The sequence below is a fragment of the Argentina anserina genome, chromosome 2, assembly GCF_933775445.1.
Source record: "Argentina anserina chromosome 2, drPotAnse1.1, whole genome shotgun sequence".
In the NCBI taxonomy this organism is placed as follows: domain Eukaryota; kingdom Viridiplantae; phylum Streptophyta; class Magnoliopsida; order Rosales; family Rosaceae; genus Argentina; species Argentina anserina.
In genome coordinates, this window is record NC_065873.1 from 25,598,343 (window position 1) to 25,615,052 (window position 16,710).

Consider the following 16,710-nt stretch of genomic DNA (forward strand, 5'->3'; position numbering starts at 1 on the left):
TATTTAAACCTCATTGACCGGGACTTTGCCAACTAGATTTCTTCAGTTTGACCGCGCACGATAGGTAACAAAAATTAGGTGATTTTAAATATGTAAACAAATTTCCACATTCGCATCTTGGTAATTGGTCCCCCCTTAGGGCATATTAGTGTTGTTTTTGGTTTACCGGAAATTCCGACGGTTAAACGAGGTCCGAATTGCATGAAATTTTAAAATGATCATTAAATATATATATTGATCACATCGGATGGTGTCGATCGATTCCGAGAAGTTTTATTCATATAGTCGCTTCATAATGTGATAGTTTTATTATAAACCTAATATAAGGTTATAATACATTAGTGGACACTTCGGCGATCGACAACTCAAATTCAAAATATGGTCGATCGACACCAGTAGATGTTATCAGTATATATATTTAGGGAACCCGTAAAAATTTCGTCCGTTTTGAACATGGTTTGACCGTTCGTACAAACGGTCAACTAAAAAAGAGGCGTTTTGACATATTTAAACCTCATTGACCGGGACTTTGCCAACTATATTTCTTCAGTTCGACCGCGCACGATAGGTAACAAAAATTAGGTGATTTTAAATATGTAAACAAATTTCCACATTCGCATCTTGGTAATTGGTCCCCCCTTAGGGCATATTAGTGTTGTTTTGGTTTACCGGAAATTCGGACGGTTAAACGAGGTCCGAATTGCATGAAATTTTAAAATGATCATTAAATATATATATTGATCACATCGGATGGTGTCGATCGATTCCGAGAAGTTTCCTTCATATAGTCGCTTCATAATGTGATAGTTTTATTATAAACCTAATATAAGGTTATAATACATTAGTGGACACTTCGGGAATCGACAACTCAAATTCAAAATATGGTCGATCGACACCAGTAGATGTGATCGGTATATATATTTAGGGAAACCGTAAAAATTTCGTCCGTTTTGGACATGGTTTGACCGTTCGTACTAACGGTCAACTAAAAAAGAGGCGTTTTGACATATTTAAACCTCATTGACCGGGACTTTGCCAACTAGATTTCTTCAGTTCGACCGCGCATGATAGGTAACAAAAATTAGGTGATTTTAAATATGTAAACAAATTTCCACATTCGCATCTTGGTAATTGGTCCCCCCTTAGGGCATATTAGTGTTGTTTTGGTTTACCGGAAATTCCGACGGTTAAACGAGGTCCGAATTGCATGAAATTTTAAAATGATCATTAAATATATATATTGATCACATCGGATGGTGTCGATCGATTCCGAGAAGTTTCCTTCATATAGTCGCTTCATAATGTGATAGTTTTATTATAAACCTAATATAATGTTATAATACATTAGTGGACACTTCGGGGATCGACAACTCAAATTCAAAATATGGTCGATCGACACCAGTAGATGTGATCGGTATATATATTTAGGGAAACCGTAAAAATTTCGTCCGTTTTGGACATGGTTTGACCGTTCGTACTAACGGTCAACTAAAAAAGAGGCGTTTTGACATATTTAAACCTCATTGACCGGGGCTTTGCCAAATAGATTTCTTCAGTTTGACCGTGCACGATAGGTAACAAAAATTAGGTGATTTCAAATATGTAAACAAATTTCCACATTCGCATCTTGGTAATTGGTCCCCCTTAGGGCATATTAGTGTTGTTTTTGGTTTACCGGAAATTCCGACGGTTAAACGAGGTCCGAATTGCATGAAATTTTAAAATGATCATTAAATATATATATTGATCACATCGGATGGTGTCGATCGATTCCGAGAAGTTTTATTCATATAGTCGCTTCATAATGCAATAGTTTTATTCTAAACCTAATAAAATATGTATGTATAATATTTTATTATTTGGCGGGCTTTCACGGGCCGGGCCTTGCGGGCTTTTGGCGGGCTGGGCCTCACGGGCCTTGCGGGCTTTTGGCGGGCCGGGCCCACGGGCCGGGCCGGGTTTCACACCTCTAATTTAAGCCCGGCCCTCTACCCACGGAAGCGGGCTTTGGCGGGCTTTCTCGCGGGCCGGGCCGGGTAAAAGCCCGTCGGGCTTACGGGCCTCCGCGGGCTTTTCGGGTCCGCGGGCTAAATGATGAGGCCTATCTACTACCACCCCCCCCAAAAGACCAAACTGCCCCGTTTATCAAAACGCACCGTTTTATGAAACTACTGAAAGCTTTTAGTTCTGTAACAAAGGTGGGAGCTTTGTAGAGTGAGAGAGATGGAGGGAGGTGAGAGGGAGGGATCGGGTGGGGCGAGGTACACGCTAAGGCCGGAGAGGATAGCCAACGAGGACATACTGTTCTGCGTGGATGTCGACCCGGAGTGTATGTCGGAGATGAAACCCGGCCCAAATGGCCGAGCTTTGACCCGATTGGACGCTATCAAGCAAGCCATTCTTATCTTCATCCACGCCAAGCTCACCATCAATCCTGAACACCGCTTCGCCTTCTCCGTTCTCGGCAAGTCTGCTTCTTGGGTCTGTTTCTCAGTCTCTTGTTACTTTTGGGCTTCTGTTTTCTCACTCAAGATTCAATTTTTAGTTGTGATTTGCGAGTTGGCTGAGGAAATGTGTGAAGTTTTGATTACAAAGTGTGAAAGGTTGTTCCTTTTGTTAAGCAGTGGAACAGTTGGTGAAAAACTGAAGGGTTTTAGTTAATGTTGAAGAAGTTTGGGACCTTGATTTGATTAGATACTAGACTATAGGATAGGATATTCGATATTGGATCAGCCTAGCATTGTGTTGAGTTTCGTGTGATGCAATTACTTCATTGGATGGAAGCATAATGAATTCGAAATTAATAATCGGCTGTTGTGACTATGAAATGTTTTTCTCTTTTTTCTTAGGCGTATTTTGTTTGGTGCTGCTCTACTAATCTATAGTGTGTTGTAATATAGTGTTTCTGATGGACAGCACTGTTAATCAGTCTGCCAAGTATGAATATGAAAGCATTGTGAACGATGTGCTGTTGTTATCACTTGATTTTCTCTTTTGTCTGATTTTTGATACTTTGGTTTAGCTGTATAGATTGGTATGATACTGTTATCCTCTGTGTAGATTCGTAAAGAGTTTAGCAGTGATGTTGAGTCTGCTAAGGCTGCATTTCGAACGCTGTATGCTACTTCATCATCTGGGAATGCAGATCTAACGAGTCTATTTCGAATAGCAGCTCATGAAGCAAGGAAATCTCGCGAGCAGAAAAGAATATTGAGGGTGGTGAGTAGTTGAGTATTATGTTTTACATGTTTTCATAGACCTATACCATAATGCAAATTTGGAAAACTACCATATGAGAAATATTATCTTGTTGTTTCCATATATTCAAGTTTCTTTTGTGATTGGACAACGTTTGAAACCTGACTTGCTTGCCGTCAGATTCTTATCTACTGCCGATCATCGATTCAACCACATCATCAGTGGCCTGTTAATCAGAAAATCTTCACTATGGATGTGGTTTACCTTCATGACAAGCCTGGACCTGAAAACTGCCCCCAGCTGGTGTATGATAAACTTGTGGAAGCCCTTGAACATGTTACTGAATTTGAGGGCTACATCTTGGAGAGCGGTCAGGGGTTATCACGAACTCTTTTCCGTCTCCTCTGTATCCTGCTGTCACAACCTCAGCAGCGTTGCTCGCAAGATTACCTGGACATTCCCAAGTCTCTCGCAAAAAGGTTACCATCAGACTTGGCTCCCGGCGATGATAGTATAACTGTATCCAGCCAATAAGAACATCAGCAATCAGGTTTCTGAGGTCTTGTAGCTTCCCAAGTCATAAGTCTTAATGTGTGTAGTTGCACTGAAACATTTTTGAACATCTTGTATGTATCTGACAGTTTGTAATGAATTTTTCTTATGAGTCTATATTCTTATATTTCTGTCATAAGTTGTAGAATTACAATTTTAAACAAGTTCAGGTATGACAATTCTACTATATTAACTAAGTTTATGAGATTTCTCATATAAACAACCTAATATGAGCCATGCAAGTGGATACAAAAAATAAGTGTAGGAACTAATTCTTGAGAACTGTTTTTTTTTCTTTTTCCAGTCTGGAATTTGAGGATAGGCAGCTGGACCTCATATAGCTGCCAAATTCTTGATATGCAGCTACTCTCACCTTGTGACATTTGGCCTAATTGTAAGCCTTATCATTTTGGAATTGCTACTAGAATGCAACAGAGAAATGGAAGACACTTGATGACAGTATACAGATTAGATAAATGTTTCCGATTACAATTCAGATTAGATAATGGTTTCATTTGCGTAGTGATAAGTTTAGAAGTTCCTGCCCTTTGGAGCGTGGCTAAAGTTTTTTCCCTTATAAAACTAGTCAGGGGATTACCATTCGCCACCTCCCAAGCCTCTGGAGTCAACAAATTGGATATGCACAGCAAAAGAAAAAATAGAAGAGGGGTGGAAGTCAAAATACTGGTTTTGCTAAATGAACTGCAGAATCCCCAGAATTTGGAATAGGAACCCAAATCCATCATCAGCCATGCATGAATTAAGTAGAAGTCAACTAGAAAATGGATGATCACAATCACCCTATTTCTTTTTATTATCTCTAGAATTTTCTTTTGGTGGAATTATGTGTCTATGATTAGTTTCATACTGATAATAAACTCTTCAGCTGAAGAAACCTTAAAGAACTCTGCCGGCATGAGGTATTACGTGGGTCCTTTTCCACTTGTGCATCTTGAACAATTATAAAGTATAAATCATGATTCCAACTCTATACAACTTCATACTAAATTATTTTGCTTATTGTCTTCTTTGTAATGTTTGACCCCCAACTGTCTTGATCTTCATCAAAAATGAAACTGTCTTGAACTCTTGATCTTCCTTTTATCAACTTTTTACTACTTTAGGTTCATCTCTAAAGTATCAAGTTGGCCTGAGTGAAATCTTCATTCTATCTTTTTTACTGTTGATGGTGCACAAAAGATGGTTAAAAACTTTGCTTCTGTGATCTCCTCCTCCTTACCTAGCATTGCGTCTGTGCCTTGTGAGTCAAGCATGACTCATCTGAGAAGGACCATGTAAAAGCAAAGTAAAACCCTATAACCCACCGTGATAGGACGATAGGTTATCCAAAAGTCTAATCCAAACGGTGTATGAACAAGCAACCAATAAGATATAGTTGGTAGTTATTCTTGAATCTCCTTTCAGCTCTCTGATGAGGCGCTTTGAATATGCTCCAATAATTATAATATAGTAAAATCATTGTTTTGCAAACACGCTCCTCCATATTCTGGTCCTTTATATATATGGTGAAAGAGGCGACTTGAATGATATTCGGTTTAATATAGAAGAGTAGCTTGAAGAAATAAGAGAACCTCATTTCTAGGGTCAATGGGAATCTGCATATCCTGCTCTGCTTCAGCTCGAAAGATTCAAGATGGCAATGAAAATGCAATGTTCTTTGGAAAGAACATCGATCTCTCTGGGGTTCAGAGCTTTGGTTCTCTTTATTCCAAGGCAGGAAGCAAAGGACTAAACCAAGACAGTGCCATTCTTTACCAGGTATATTTTTGTGGTGGTTCACCAAAGCATGATATCTTTCTCTTGTTTTATTTATAATCTTCATGTCCTGTCCTATATAGCATGTTGATTATACCTAACACATTTGTTCTTATCATTTCAATAGGGCTATGGAGTCGGAGATGCATCTCTCTGTGGAGTTTTTGACGGGCATGGAAAGAATGGTCACATAGTGAGTGAGATGGTGAAGAATCACCTACCAGCACTACTACAAAGCCAAATGCAAGCTCTCGAACAATTCACTCTAGTAACAAAATCAGATGGTGAGAAGAATTACGACGACAAAACTGATACAGAATCAAAACCAAGCAAGAATTTTAAGAAGTGGGAAGATGCACTTTGTAATGCCTTCAGAGTCATGGACAAGGAAATTAAGCTGCAACAGGATTTGGACTGCTCTTGTAGTGGAACCACTGCTGTTATTGCTTTAAGACAGGTAAAAAAGAATACTACAACTCAACACAAAATTGTTATTCTTTCTTATTTTTCTTGGGACTTATTCTTATGGATCAAACAGGGGAAGGACCTTTATATAGCTAATCTGGGTGACTCAAGAGCCATCCTGGGAACAATGACTGAGAATGGAATTAAAGGCATTCAATTAACCACTGATCTAAAGCCTGGTGTACCAAGTAAGAAGTTAATCCTATCTAGCCTGGTTTACTCCAACATATTTATAAGTTGTTATGTGACTAATTCTCCCTTTTAATGCAGGTGAATCTGAACGAATAAGAGCATGCAATGGTCGAGTGTTTGCACTGGAGCAAGAAAAGCACATCCAGAGAGTGTGGTTGCCCCATGAACTCCTTCCAGGTCTAGCCATGTCACGAGCTTTCGGGGACTTTGTGCTCAAAGATCATGGCATCATTGCCGTCCCGGATGTCTCCCATCGCTGCCTGACCTCCGAAGATCAGTTCATTGTTCTTGCAACTGATGGGGTATGGGATGTGCTTACCAACAATGAAGTTGCATCTATTGTGTGGGAAGCCAAGACTGCAGAGGAAGCTGCTAGGACAGTGACTGAGACGGCTATAGCAACATGGAAAACGAAGTACCCAGCTTCTAAGATAGACGACTGCACTGTGGTCTGTCTCTTTTTTAGTTCATTGTAATACTGTATAGACCTTGAAGAAGTTGGCGAGCCTCTTTTGAGCAAGCCATTTTGATCCAGTCGATCTGTAACTGTAACTCACACACGTTTAATACAGCACTTAAAGATTTGAGAAGACCACCTCCAAGTTCTTGTTATACAAGTTGCAGAAATTGCATCCAAATTTGGGCAATAAAATATCAAAGAGCATAACTAATTCTTAACTAAAAGAGTTTTGAATCATTTAGAATCCAATGAACTTCTGGACATTTCCCATGGATAATCAATTGAAATAAGACTGCCCATAGTGGCAAAAGTACTTCTATATTCATCGAAATTTCTCATTAAACACAAGTTCATAATCCCGACATACTCCCTATATGTAAAAACAAAAAACAATTAAACTCCATCGATGAATAAAGTCAATGCCGACCCTCTGATCAAACATTTAGGAAGATCAAAGTGCATTTTCTTTGTGTTCTTCTGCTAGCAGCTCATCATCATATGAAACAGGTACCCTCAACCTATCACGAACAGAAACGTGTTTACTTTGAGGATTTGACTGATTGTCTCGAGTCTGCTCAGGAATTTTAGTCATTTCAGTTACATGCTGCAAATCATTTGAAACTTTGACTGGAGTCCCATCCTTTGATGAAGGGTCAACTACTTGGGATAATTCTACTTTACTTTGGCTTGTCGGTGCCTGTCTACTATAAGGTCCCTTGAATTGCTTCTGCAGAAAGATAGAAAAGATAAAGAAGAGTGATTAAGAAAGAATACTATATCTGGGCAATTAGATAACAGAATTTATGTAGATCAGTAGCCTAATTTAAACACCAAGGAAAGACAAGTAAAAGCAAATTATGCTGCAGCTCAAGTATAAGGCCGAACTTTTTTTCCTTTATGATAAAATATAGGTTCATAACACACCTCAAATTCCTTTGCTTTCTTCATGATCTCTTTATAGGCCTTTGGATCTCGTGCTTTGATGATATTCCACAGCAGACCACCACCCGTCTTCAAACGTCTGCCATTAGCAGTCATCTGACCTCCACATGCCTGGATTGCATTCACCTGAAAAATGGTCCTTGTTTCAGTATGGATGTTTCTAGACGATAGTTACTATTCCCTAAATCCTCTCTGGATTACAAGAATGAATAAACTCATAAACAAGATATATAGGAACACATATAACAAGAACACAATAAATTCAGACATTAAGAAGGAGATAATTGATGGAAGGCCATATATTTATCACAGAATTTTCTCTCAACATCTTGGAACAGAGCTTCAGGTAATCCAAAATGCCCAGGGCTTATGGCTTTTGCATTTGAATCATGGATGACTTTTTTTTACCACTATTTGTGCCTATTAAATCTGAACTAATCTCACTAGTGTTAAGATGCAAGTACTCGGCTATTGAATCTCATAGGCAAAAAATATCAACATACATGAGTATCACATAAACAAGTTTTCAGCAAATACATGAAAGCTCAAAGCACAGTTTGGGAAGGAGCTTAATGGCTTCAACAAGATAAATCTGAAGTGGTAGGAAACAACACCGAGAATCAGAAACAATGAAAGGTGGCGTTGCCAAATTCACGGATGAGAAATGTCAGCTAGTTGATAAGGACTATTTTACCAAGAATCTCACAATCATTTGTAAAAAAAAAAAAAGTTGAATCCTTCAAGTTCACTGTCCAAACAGGATATCCCTACTTCCCTTAAAGCTATATTATGGAAGGGTCTAAAATCGAGACAGATGGCTATGGATAAAGAAAACCTTAATTGTAACCGCAAAGCACTTCCAAGTACATAATCCATAACTTTTTCCAAATAAAATGAGTGTTCAAGAAGGTAGATGATTGAAATAAGAGTGGTCTAATATTAATATGGAGTTATGGACAATGCTAAAGGCAGTTTTTCTGCACTAGCAGCAAGGTTAGATCATCTTAAAGCTAAGAGGTGAAGGGGACTAAAGAGGAGACATATGTCTCAGTAGGTAAAGGCAACCTTAAGAGAAACCATAAAGCACATCCATGAACATAACTCATTGACCTGATAACAGGATTCCCATTAGCAAAAAAAACCAAGAGTTCTCAAAGAAGGTATAGAATAGAATTGATTGACATACATTATAGATGATCTTCAATTGAGAAAATCACTGATATTCCAGCTCAAAGGTATTGAGTGCAAAGTGCATCATAACACTAGCAGCATGGTCGGATCATCTCAAATAAGGCACACATTAATGAAGATAAACATGTACCATATTTTACGACCAGTTGCTAATGGTATCTGTCAAGGAGGAAGATCATTACAATACAAACAGTATAAGAAGAAAACAATCCAAAGTTGTATAAGATACTCTCACACCCTTTTACACAATGAAAAAAAATCTACCAGTTCTATAAATTACCTCTTTGATGAGATCACACAATGCAGCAACTCCCAGACAAGCAACAGCAGTGTACACCATGTAGGATTTATTCTCTCCCAGATTTCTACACGTCTGCGAAACAAACCTGGCAATAAGGAAAGTCAAAATAGTGTCAGAAACTGCAATGGAACCCTGAAAATCCAGAATACAAGTAATTAGTTTCAATTTGCAAACGAGACAGGATGTAACCTGTCTAAGTCAAATACATTAGTCCTCGGGCCGGCGGCGCTGTTCTTTCTCCTATTTCTCCTCTTCTTCCTCTTATTCTTGCTACCCTTGCTCTGATGCTCTTGGTTTGCTCCACTCTCATCATTCCCACCGCTTCCCTGTACCGAGCCATTCTGTGATTCAAGATCCACACCACTCCCCTTTACGGTTCCATTTAGTGATTCAAGCTCCACAAGCTCTCCTTCTTCGACATCGAGCATTTCGACATCCTCACCATCATCATCATATAGTGAATCCAATATGCTATCTTCTCCTTCCATATAAACTCTCTCTAACCACAAATTTTCCCACTACCTACAGAAACCAAAACCAGAACTCCACAATAAGTCTTATAAAACCCTAACTTTTATCGTAAGTCGGAGTAAAATTTCAAAACCCTAGATGATGAAGAAGGTAGATATAGAGTATACAACCGTATGAATTGCGGTGTGTAAAGTTACTGAATTAGTTTTGGGAGATGAGAACCTGCAAAGAGAGCGATGGCGACTCTGAGATGAGCTTCCTGTGATTTCGAAGCTTTGATAACGGTGGCGTTTCGGGTTTACCTCCGAGGGCCATGGCGCCTGGTTAACTTTTAAGGGTGCCCTTTGGGCTCCCTCGATCACAGACGGCCCAACAATATTTTGAGAAACCACTCCGAAGTCCAAACCTATTAGCCCAATGTCTAGTCTACAACTCAAAAGCCGCAGACATTAAAAATAATTTATATTCGTGACTTACTATGTATGTATATGATTTTCTCTAATTTATATTATTCACATGGTACGTGAAAATGCACGTCGTGTACTAAAAATACTATTTGTTTTATGCTTCGTATAATCACAAATCGTTCAATTCATCGACAATCCAACATGATAACATATCAAATTCATTCATGAGAAGCCTAAAGCATGAACACCCTCTGGTTATACAATGAAAATGTCATAGAATCTCATAGTCGCACATATTGGCGGTAGATTCATTGAATCTGTTGACAATCGATGATAGATGTACGAACAAAATCTAGAACAACGTAAACTGATGTGCTAGTTTTGAGTCTGAAAACAAGAGCAAGCAAGAGCAAGAAAGATTGTCACTCCAAAAAACCCCCCACAATCAAACATATTAATTATGTAGGAGCCCCTTCATCATGACAGCATCACTTGTCTGGCACGGAACCACGCCATTTTGTCATGCAATCCATAACCTCCAAATGCAATTACCTATTGTGAAATAATTTTTTTGATTTACGAGTTTGAATTCGAAGATCCTATTTACAATAATTGGTTAACGTGATAGAATCATTTGAAGAACTCAACTGTTCTACAAAACTAGAAGGAAAAGAATCTGAGATTGGGATGTTTTAACCGTATACTTCAAAATAGAAGGTTTCTCGTTAGACCGAATTCACATCCGTAGTAAAATCCAGATGAAACACTCGTAATTCCAGCAATATTTACTGCGCTGCTGACCCGCGAAAAATAAAGCGGGTACCCACCATCATCATCCTACGTGTTCACCCCACATTGAACGCTCTCCTTCGTAGCGGGACCCACAGATCTATCATGAGTGTCGTAACGAAAAAGAAACCCATGTGATCCGCCACCAATAAATATACACCAACACTTCGCGACCTTCTTCACAATCACAGCTACCAATCAAATTTCAATTCCCAGTTCGCCGGAAACTGCCATGACTCGCTTGGCCGCCGTCCTCCTCCTCTTCCTCGTCTCCCTCTCTTCTTCCGCCACCAGCACCCGCGACCTCACCGGAGGCGTCTTGCGTTTGCCGTCGGAAACCTCGAGATTTTTCCGGCCCGGCGACGATCAGCAGGGCGAAGGCACCGTCGGCACGCGGTGGGCCGTTTTGATCGCCGGTTCCAATGGATACTGGAATTACAGGCATCAGGTGATCAATTTCTCCCTGGCTTAATTAAATTACGAGGTCGAATTAGCGATCGAGGCTTGTAATTGCTCGTAATCTGAAATTTGCAGGCTGATATATGCCACGCGTATCAATTATTGAAGAAAGGTGGGCTGAAAGATGAGAATATAATTGTGTTTATGTATGATGATATTGCTTACAATGAAGAAAACCCTAGGCAAGGAGTCATCATCAACAGTCCTCATGGTGATGATGTTTATAAAGGAGTCCCCAAGGTCTGTGATCCTTTACTTTGAGGTGTTGACTTAATCTTGAAAGGTTGGATTTGTAGGTCTTTCTTATGCGGTTTAATTTTGATTGTGGCTGCAGGATTACACTGGTGAAGAGGTTACTGTTAATAACTTCTTTGCTGCAATTCTTGGAAATAAAAGTGCTATTGCAGGGGGTAGTGGGAAGGTCGTGGACAGTGGTCCGAATGATCATATCTTCATATATTATTCCGATCATGGCGGTCCTGGAGTTCTTGGTGAGTAGCTCTTGAGTAGTAACTTACACGAATCGATTTGTTCTTGTTTAGTTGTTGTGTAAGAGTTAAATTGGTTGAATGGTTATTGCCATTCGAGTTGAGCAAATGGTGATATATATGTTGTGAATAGTGGTTTTGAATGATGGTAGTAATATATGGAATTTGAGAAATAGGTAAAATTCTTTGTTGTTCTCGAGTCTTTCTGTGTTATTTCGTTGATATATCAAGTTTGTATGTTATGGTATTGGAAAGTTGTTGCCTTATTCTTCGTAACCAAACTTTTTGCTTTTCTCTCCAGGGATGCCTACCAGTCCTTATATTTATGCTGACAGCCTCATAGAAGTCCTGAAGAAGAAGCATGCTGCAGGAACATATGAAAGCTTGGTAAGTTTTTAGTTGAACTGTGCATGCATCATGCATACACCAATGGAGTTGGGCTAATTATTGAAGTGCAGGTATTTTATCTTGAAGCTTGTGAATCCGGAAGTATCTTTGAGGGTCTTCTTCCTGAAGGTTTGAATATCTTTGCAACCACAGCATCAAATGCAGAAGAGAGCAGTTGGGGGACTTACTGCCCAGGAGAGTATCCTAGTCCTCCCCCAGAATATGAAACCTGTTTGGGTGACTTGTATAGTGTTGCTTGGATGGAAGATAGGTATGCATAATATTTCCCTACAGTTTAGCTATCCTATTCAAGTATACTATTTCTTGATTACATTTTCAGATCTTAATTTCTTTTAAAATAGGAGAATATATGATTAAATAGAAACATCAAATTATGATGCATATCCAAAACAAGTTAAATTCTTTATCATTTCCCGCCTTTTTTCCTTTTTTTTTTTTTTGATCTTGTTCTGCTTGTGTGTGCTTGGATTGTCTTAATCTTTATGAAAAAAAATGTAATCAGTCTTTCTGTCTCTCTCTCTCTCACATTGAAGATAGATTCTTATTTTTCATTTTTATCTTGTGACAGTGACATTCACAACCTGAGGTCAGAGACTTTACACCAGCAGTATGAATTGGTAAGAACCTGTTGCACTGCTTTGTTATAGGAAAAGTAACCTCAACAAAAAAAACAAGGATCAGTTAGGTAGAATAATTGTTTATGGTACAATTTAAGGAAATGATAAAGAGTGTTTGTACTCTAAGAAAGGTGGGGCACAATCATTAAAGTATATTGAGGTCTGATCGATATATATTTAGATTACCCTACTTTAGATGTCTTCCTTTCGGTCTCTAATGACAATTATATGATCTCGTGATGCTGGCCCAGGTCAAATCAAGGACTGCAAGTGAGAATTCTGCTTATGGATCTCATGTCATGCAATATGGTGATATACCGCTTAGCAAGAACAACCTCTTTGTGTATATGGGGACAAATCCTGCAAATGATAACTACACTTTCATGCCTCAGAACTTCCTGAGGCCATCTTCAAAAGCTGTCAACCAGAGGGATGCTGATCTTGTCCACTTCTGGCATAAGGTTTATATCTTATATTTCTCTCTTCCATAATACTCTTCTGTTGGGTTTTCTTAAATTCATGTTAATCATCTTGTTGTATACATATAGCAATGTTCTAAAAATCCCCGCCTCGGACCACCTAGGCGGCGCCTAGGCGCCCGGAGACCCTTGGCCGCCTCGATTTTAGGCCGATTAATCCCCAATTAATCCGATTAATCCCCAATTAATCATCTGGGCGCTGGTTTTTAGCTCTCCGCCCGATTAACGCCTAGCGTTTTTTAGAACCTTGACATATAGTTGGAAGTTTGTCTTTTTATATCTATAAGTTATATGATTAAGGGTTAAAAAGTGGGGAAGGATATCACTAATGGTGAAGCAAAACACATCATCTATATCACATACTTTGAAAAGGTTTGGAACGGTTAGGGAAGTTTGAAACTATCCTAGATCTGTGCTATCTTATTAAGCTCCAAAAGAGGCGGTTTAAACCTCTGCCTGGTAATAATAATTTTGGAGTGCTAATATGTACTGAATAAAAACTATAAAATTTGGTTGGTAATTTGGGAGGTGTAACAAGTTTAAGTTTATATAATTGACATGATCAGGGAAAGTTAGATCTACAGGAGTTGACTGCTAAGTAGAGAGAGTATACATAGTCTGATGCCTTGAAAGTTGAAACATGGTTCTTTATTTGATATAATTAATAATTGCCTTTCTTTATATGAGATTCTAGTGGTGTACTCTAAATAAAAAAAATATCATTCTTTGAAGATCCAAGCCTCTTTGGCATCTTTTCTTATTTTTCCTTTCCTTTATATATGCAGTATCGCAAGGCTCCTGAAGGCTCACCAAGGAAAGCTCAAGCCCAAAAAGAATTTCTCGAAGCAATGTCTCACAGAATGCATATAGATGAAAGCATGAAACTTATTGGAAAACTTCTGTTTGGAATAAAAAAAGGTCCAGAGGTCCTCAGCGCTGTACGACCTGCTGGACAGCCACTTGTTGATGACTGGGACTGCCTTAAGACAATGGTAATTCTCCTTCTGTTCAATGTGTCCTTGGTTCTGCTAATAACTGAAAATTTTCTGACGCTGATTTGTGGATGGTATGGACTTGAAGAGAAGTGTTTTCTCCAGGTACATGAATCCTAATGTATGAACATTTGTGCAGGTGAGGAATTTTGAGACATATTGCGGATCTTTATCTCAATACGGGATGAAACACATGCGGTCATTGGCAAACATCTGCAATGCTGGAATGACAAAGGAGCAGATGACCGAGGCTTCAGCACAAGCCTGTGTCAATGTTCCTTCTGGCCGATGGAGCTCTCTGCACAGGGGATTCAGTGCATAATTTCATCCAAAATCTGGAATACGAATTACCAGTATCTGGTGGTCGTTCTATATACAAACCTGTCTCGGGACGCAGTTCCAATGATTGTGATTGCGATTACATGGTGAAGTCTCTGTGAATATGACTCAAGCTCCAGTCCTAATTCCTAAAGGCATTGTATATATGAAGCTTGCCTACAATTAGAACTTCTGTTTGTGTATGAAAATCACCGTATGTCCCAGTATTTGGTTATAAAAGTTTGGCTTGTTGATTCCATTTCTTTTGTCCGCCTCATTTCTTGTCTTTTAATTTGAATAGTTGCTTACACAAAGCGGAAGCAATTTGCATTGTGTGGGTCCAATTTATCTTTCAATCGTGTGATATATATTATGTATATTATATAGTTCATACGCAACACGTTACCAATAATTGATCGCATCTCACCAACATATGATTATTTAAGATGCTAGTTTTAAAACTTTGATGAAAACAAATTGGATTATAATTTCAAAACAAAATGCTGCTCTAAAAAATGTGATTAAGCAGATATGGTGCGATATGATTGATGTTACTATCGATTTATATTCCCTTTGGATTACAAACATTGGGTGCTAACTTTGGTTTATGTCACTAACACAACGTACTTGGATGATAACAAGATTCGTGAGACATGAATGGAGCCAGTTTGTGGGACGGTATGGCCCGATTGTGCGCAACTGCGCATAGATGTTTTGCCACTTAAGCTCGGACTGATCTTAGCAGAGGTTGCTAAAGCCCACAGCCACGTGTAGTTAGGGTTGGATCCGGTCGAAATGTCTTGCGCAACTACGACTAACCACTTTAAAACAGATGGTTGTCGTTTACATCAAAATCTCCCCTAATTGATTGGAACATATTAATGATCGGGCTAGATCAAAACAATGAACTTTGATCGTTACGCTCTAGTTTAGATCGAATATAAGTCTCTCTTTATAAAATATCTTAAACTCCATATGTGACGATATAGCATTCTTAGGGGGTGTATTCAACTTTGATTTCAAATGATTATGATTGATTTATTATAATCAATGGATTCTGAAAATCCATAGATTATTTCAACTCCACATAGATTCAGCCAGATTTCATTGTATTGTATTTACCAGATTTGTCTTGATTTGCTTGGATTTAACAAGTGCATGTATGATTTTTATATTATTATTAAATAATAAAATATAGAACATGGAGAATTAATAAGTTGGTTTTCTTTTTTAACAGTCTGCATACTCATCCATTCCAACCTCATTGTCATCATAGTCTTCATGATCCCTCTCATTCGCATTGTCCTCATTACTTTCATTCGCATTGTCCTCATTACTTTCATTCGCATTGCCTTCAATATCATTGTTATCTTTTTGACTTTCATTATCACCATTTTGTGGTCTATCTTCCCACATAGCTTCAGCAATATTAAGTCTCCAAGTATTAGCCTCTGCTCTTTGTTGTAGTTGACTTTGAGAAAGTAGTTCAAGATTCTCGTCTTCCATATCAAGTTCTTCATCATTTTCTATTTCATGAGCAAATTCATCGGAACGACATTCTTTATGCATACATGTTAAGCAATAACAAACATTCCTATGTATTGATTTGAGCAATTAAAATATAAAACACATGATTAAGAACATAAAAATTTTCGGTCTTATTAAGAGAGAGAGAGAATACATCAAAATCTCATGTCTAGATGCTTGATTTCTAACAAGCATGATATAGTGTAAAAATACTTCAAAATCCAACAAAATCAACTAATAAATGAAATCATTCAAAATCAATTGATTTTTGAATACCACCATAATTCATAGGAGTTTTTGAAATCTTAATTGAATACCTTGAGATTTCAATGGATTGTTTAAAATCTTAATTAAATACCACAAGATTTCAAAAAATTCTTCAAATACAAGAAAATCATATAGAATCCTAATTGAATACACCCCCCTTAGAGTAAAAATCACTCTAAGTTGTAACTCGTCGTCCCAACTTTAAATGACATAAATTTCACTATTTATTGCTCGCAACTGTGGTCAACAATGAACAATCAATCTGGTCAGCCCGGTGCTCGCAGAATTTAAGCTTCTTTTTCATACCGGTGAATAATTGATCAGACAAATCACACACTAATAAATTTATTTGATAACGTTAAACCCAAGAGGCTGGTTTAAGCTTACCATAGTTAGTTCACACAATGACTA

General features: G+C 38.3%; 4 protein-coding genes across 4 annotated transcripts; 3 read left to right on the plus strand and 1 right to left on the minus strand.

The window, feature by feature from the left end:
• Positions 1 to 2,194: 2,194 nt before the first annotated feature.
• LOC126783537 (uncharacterized) lies at positions 2,195 to 3,867 on the plus strand. The gene is made up of 3 exons (XM_050509019.1): positions 2,195 to 2,481; positions 3,061 to 3,219; positions 3,379 to 3,867. The coding sequence occupies exons 1-3, from the start codon at positions 2,224 to 2,226 to the stop codon at positions 3,730 to 3,732; spliced, it is 771 nt and encodes a 256-aa protein (XP_050364976.1). The 5' UTR covers positions 2,195 to 2,223; the 3' UTR covers positions 3,733 to 3,867.
• Positions 3,868 to 5,318: 1,451 nt separating this feature from the next.
• LOC126782341 (probable protein phosphatase 2C 72) lies at positions 5,319 to 6,773 on the plus strand. Its single transcript, XM_050507565.1, has 4 exons — positions 5,319 to 5,529; positions 5,654 to 5,983; positions 6,065 to 6,179; positions 6,262 to 6,773. The coding sequence occupies exons 1-4, from the start codon at positions 5,359 to 5,361 to the stop codon at positions 6,657 to 6,659; spliced, it is 1,014 nt and encodes a 337-aa protein (XP_050363522.1). The 5' UTR covers positions 5,319 to 5,358; the 3' UTR covers positions 6,660 to 6,773.
• Positions 6,774 to 6,907: 134 nt separating this feature from the next.
• LOC126782342 (uncharacterized) lies at positions 6,908 to 9,864 on the minus strand. The gene is made up of 5 exons (XM_050507566.1): positions 9,771 to 9,864; positions 9,267 to 9,599; positions 9,057 to 9,162; positions 7,568 to 7,711; positions 6,908 to 7,370 (listed from the first exon to the last, which is right to left on the minus strand). The coding sequence occupies exons 2-5, from the start codon at positions 9,563 to 9,565 to the stop codon at positions 7,095 to 7,097; spliced, it is 825 nt and encodes a 274-aa protein (XP_050363523.1). The 5' UTR covers positions 9,566 to 9,599; positions 9,771 to 9,864; the 3' UTR covers positions 6,908 to 7,094.
• A 1,078-nt stretch (positions 9,865 to 10,942) lies between these two features.
• On the plus strand, positions 10,943 to 14,764 carry LOC126782340 (vacuolar-processing enzyme-like). The gene is made up of 9 exons (XM_050507564.1): positions 10,943 to 11,192; positions 11,279 to 11,443; positions 11,538 to 11,694; positions 11,993 to 12,078; positions 12,150 to 12,349; positions 12,668 to 12,716; positions 12,968 to 13,177; positions 13,981 to 14,187; positions 14,327 to 14,764. The coding sequence occupies exons 1-9, from the start codon at positions 10,977 to 10,979 to the stop codon at positions 14,507 to 14,509; spliced, it is 1,473 nt and encodes a 490-aa protein (XP_050363521.1). The 5' UTR covers positions 10,943 to 10,976; the 3' UTR covers positions 14,510 to 14,764.
• The last annotated feature ends 1,946 nt before the right edge of the window (positions 14,765 to 16,710 follow it).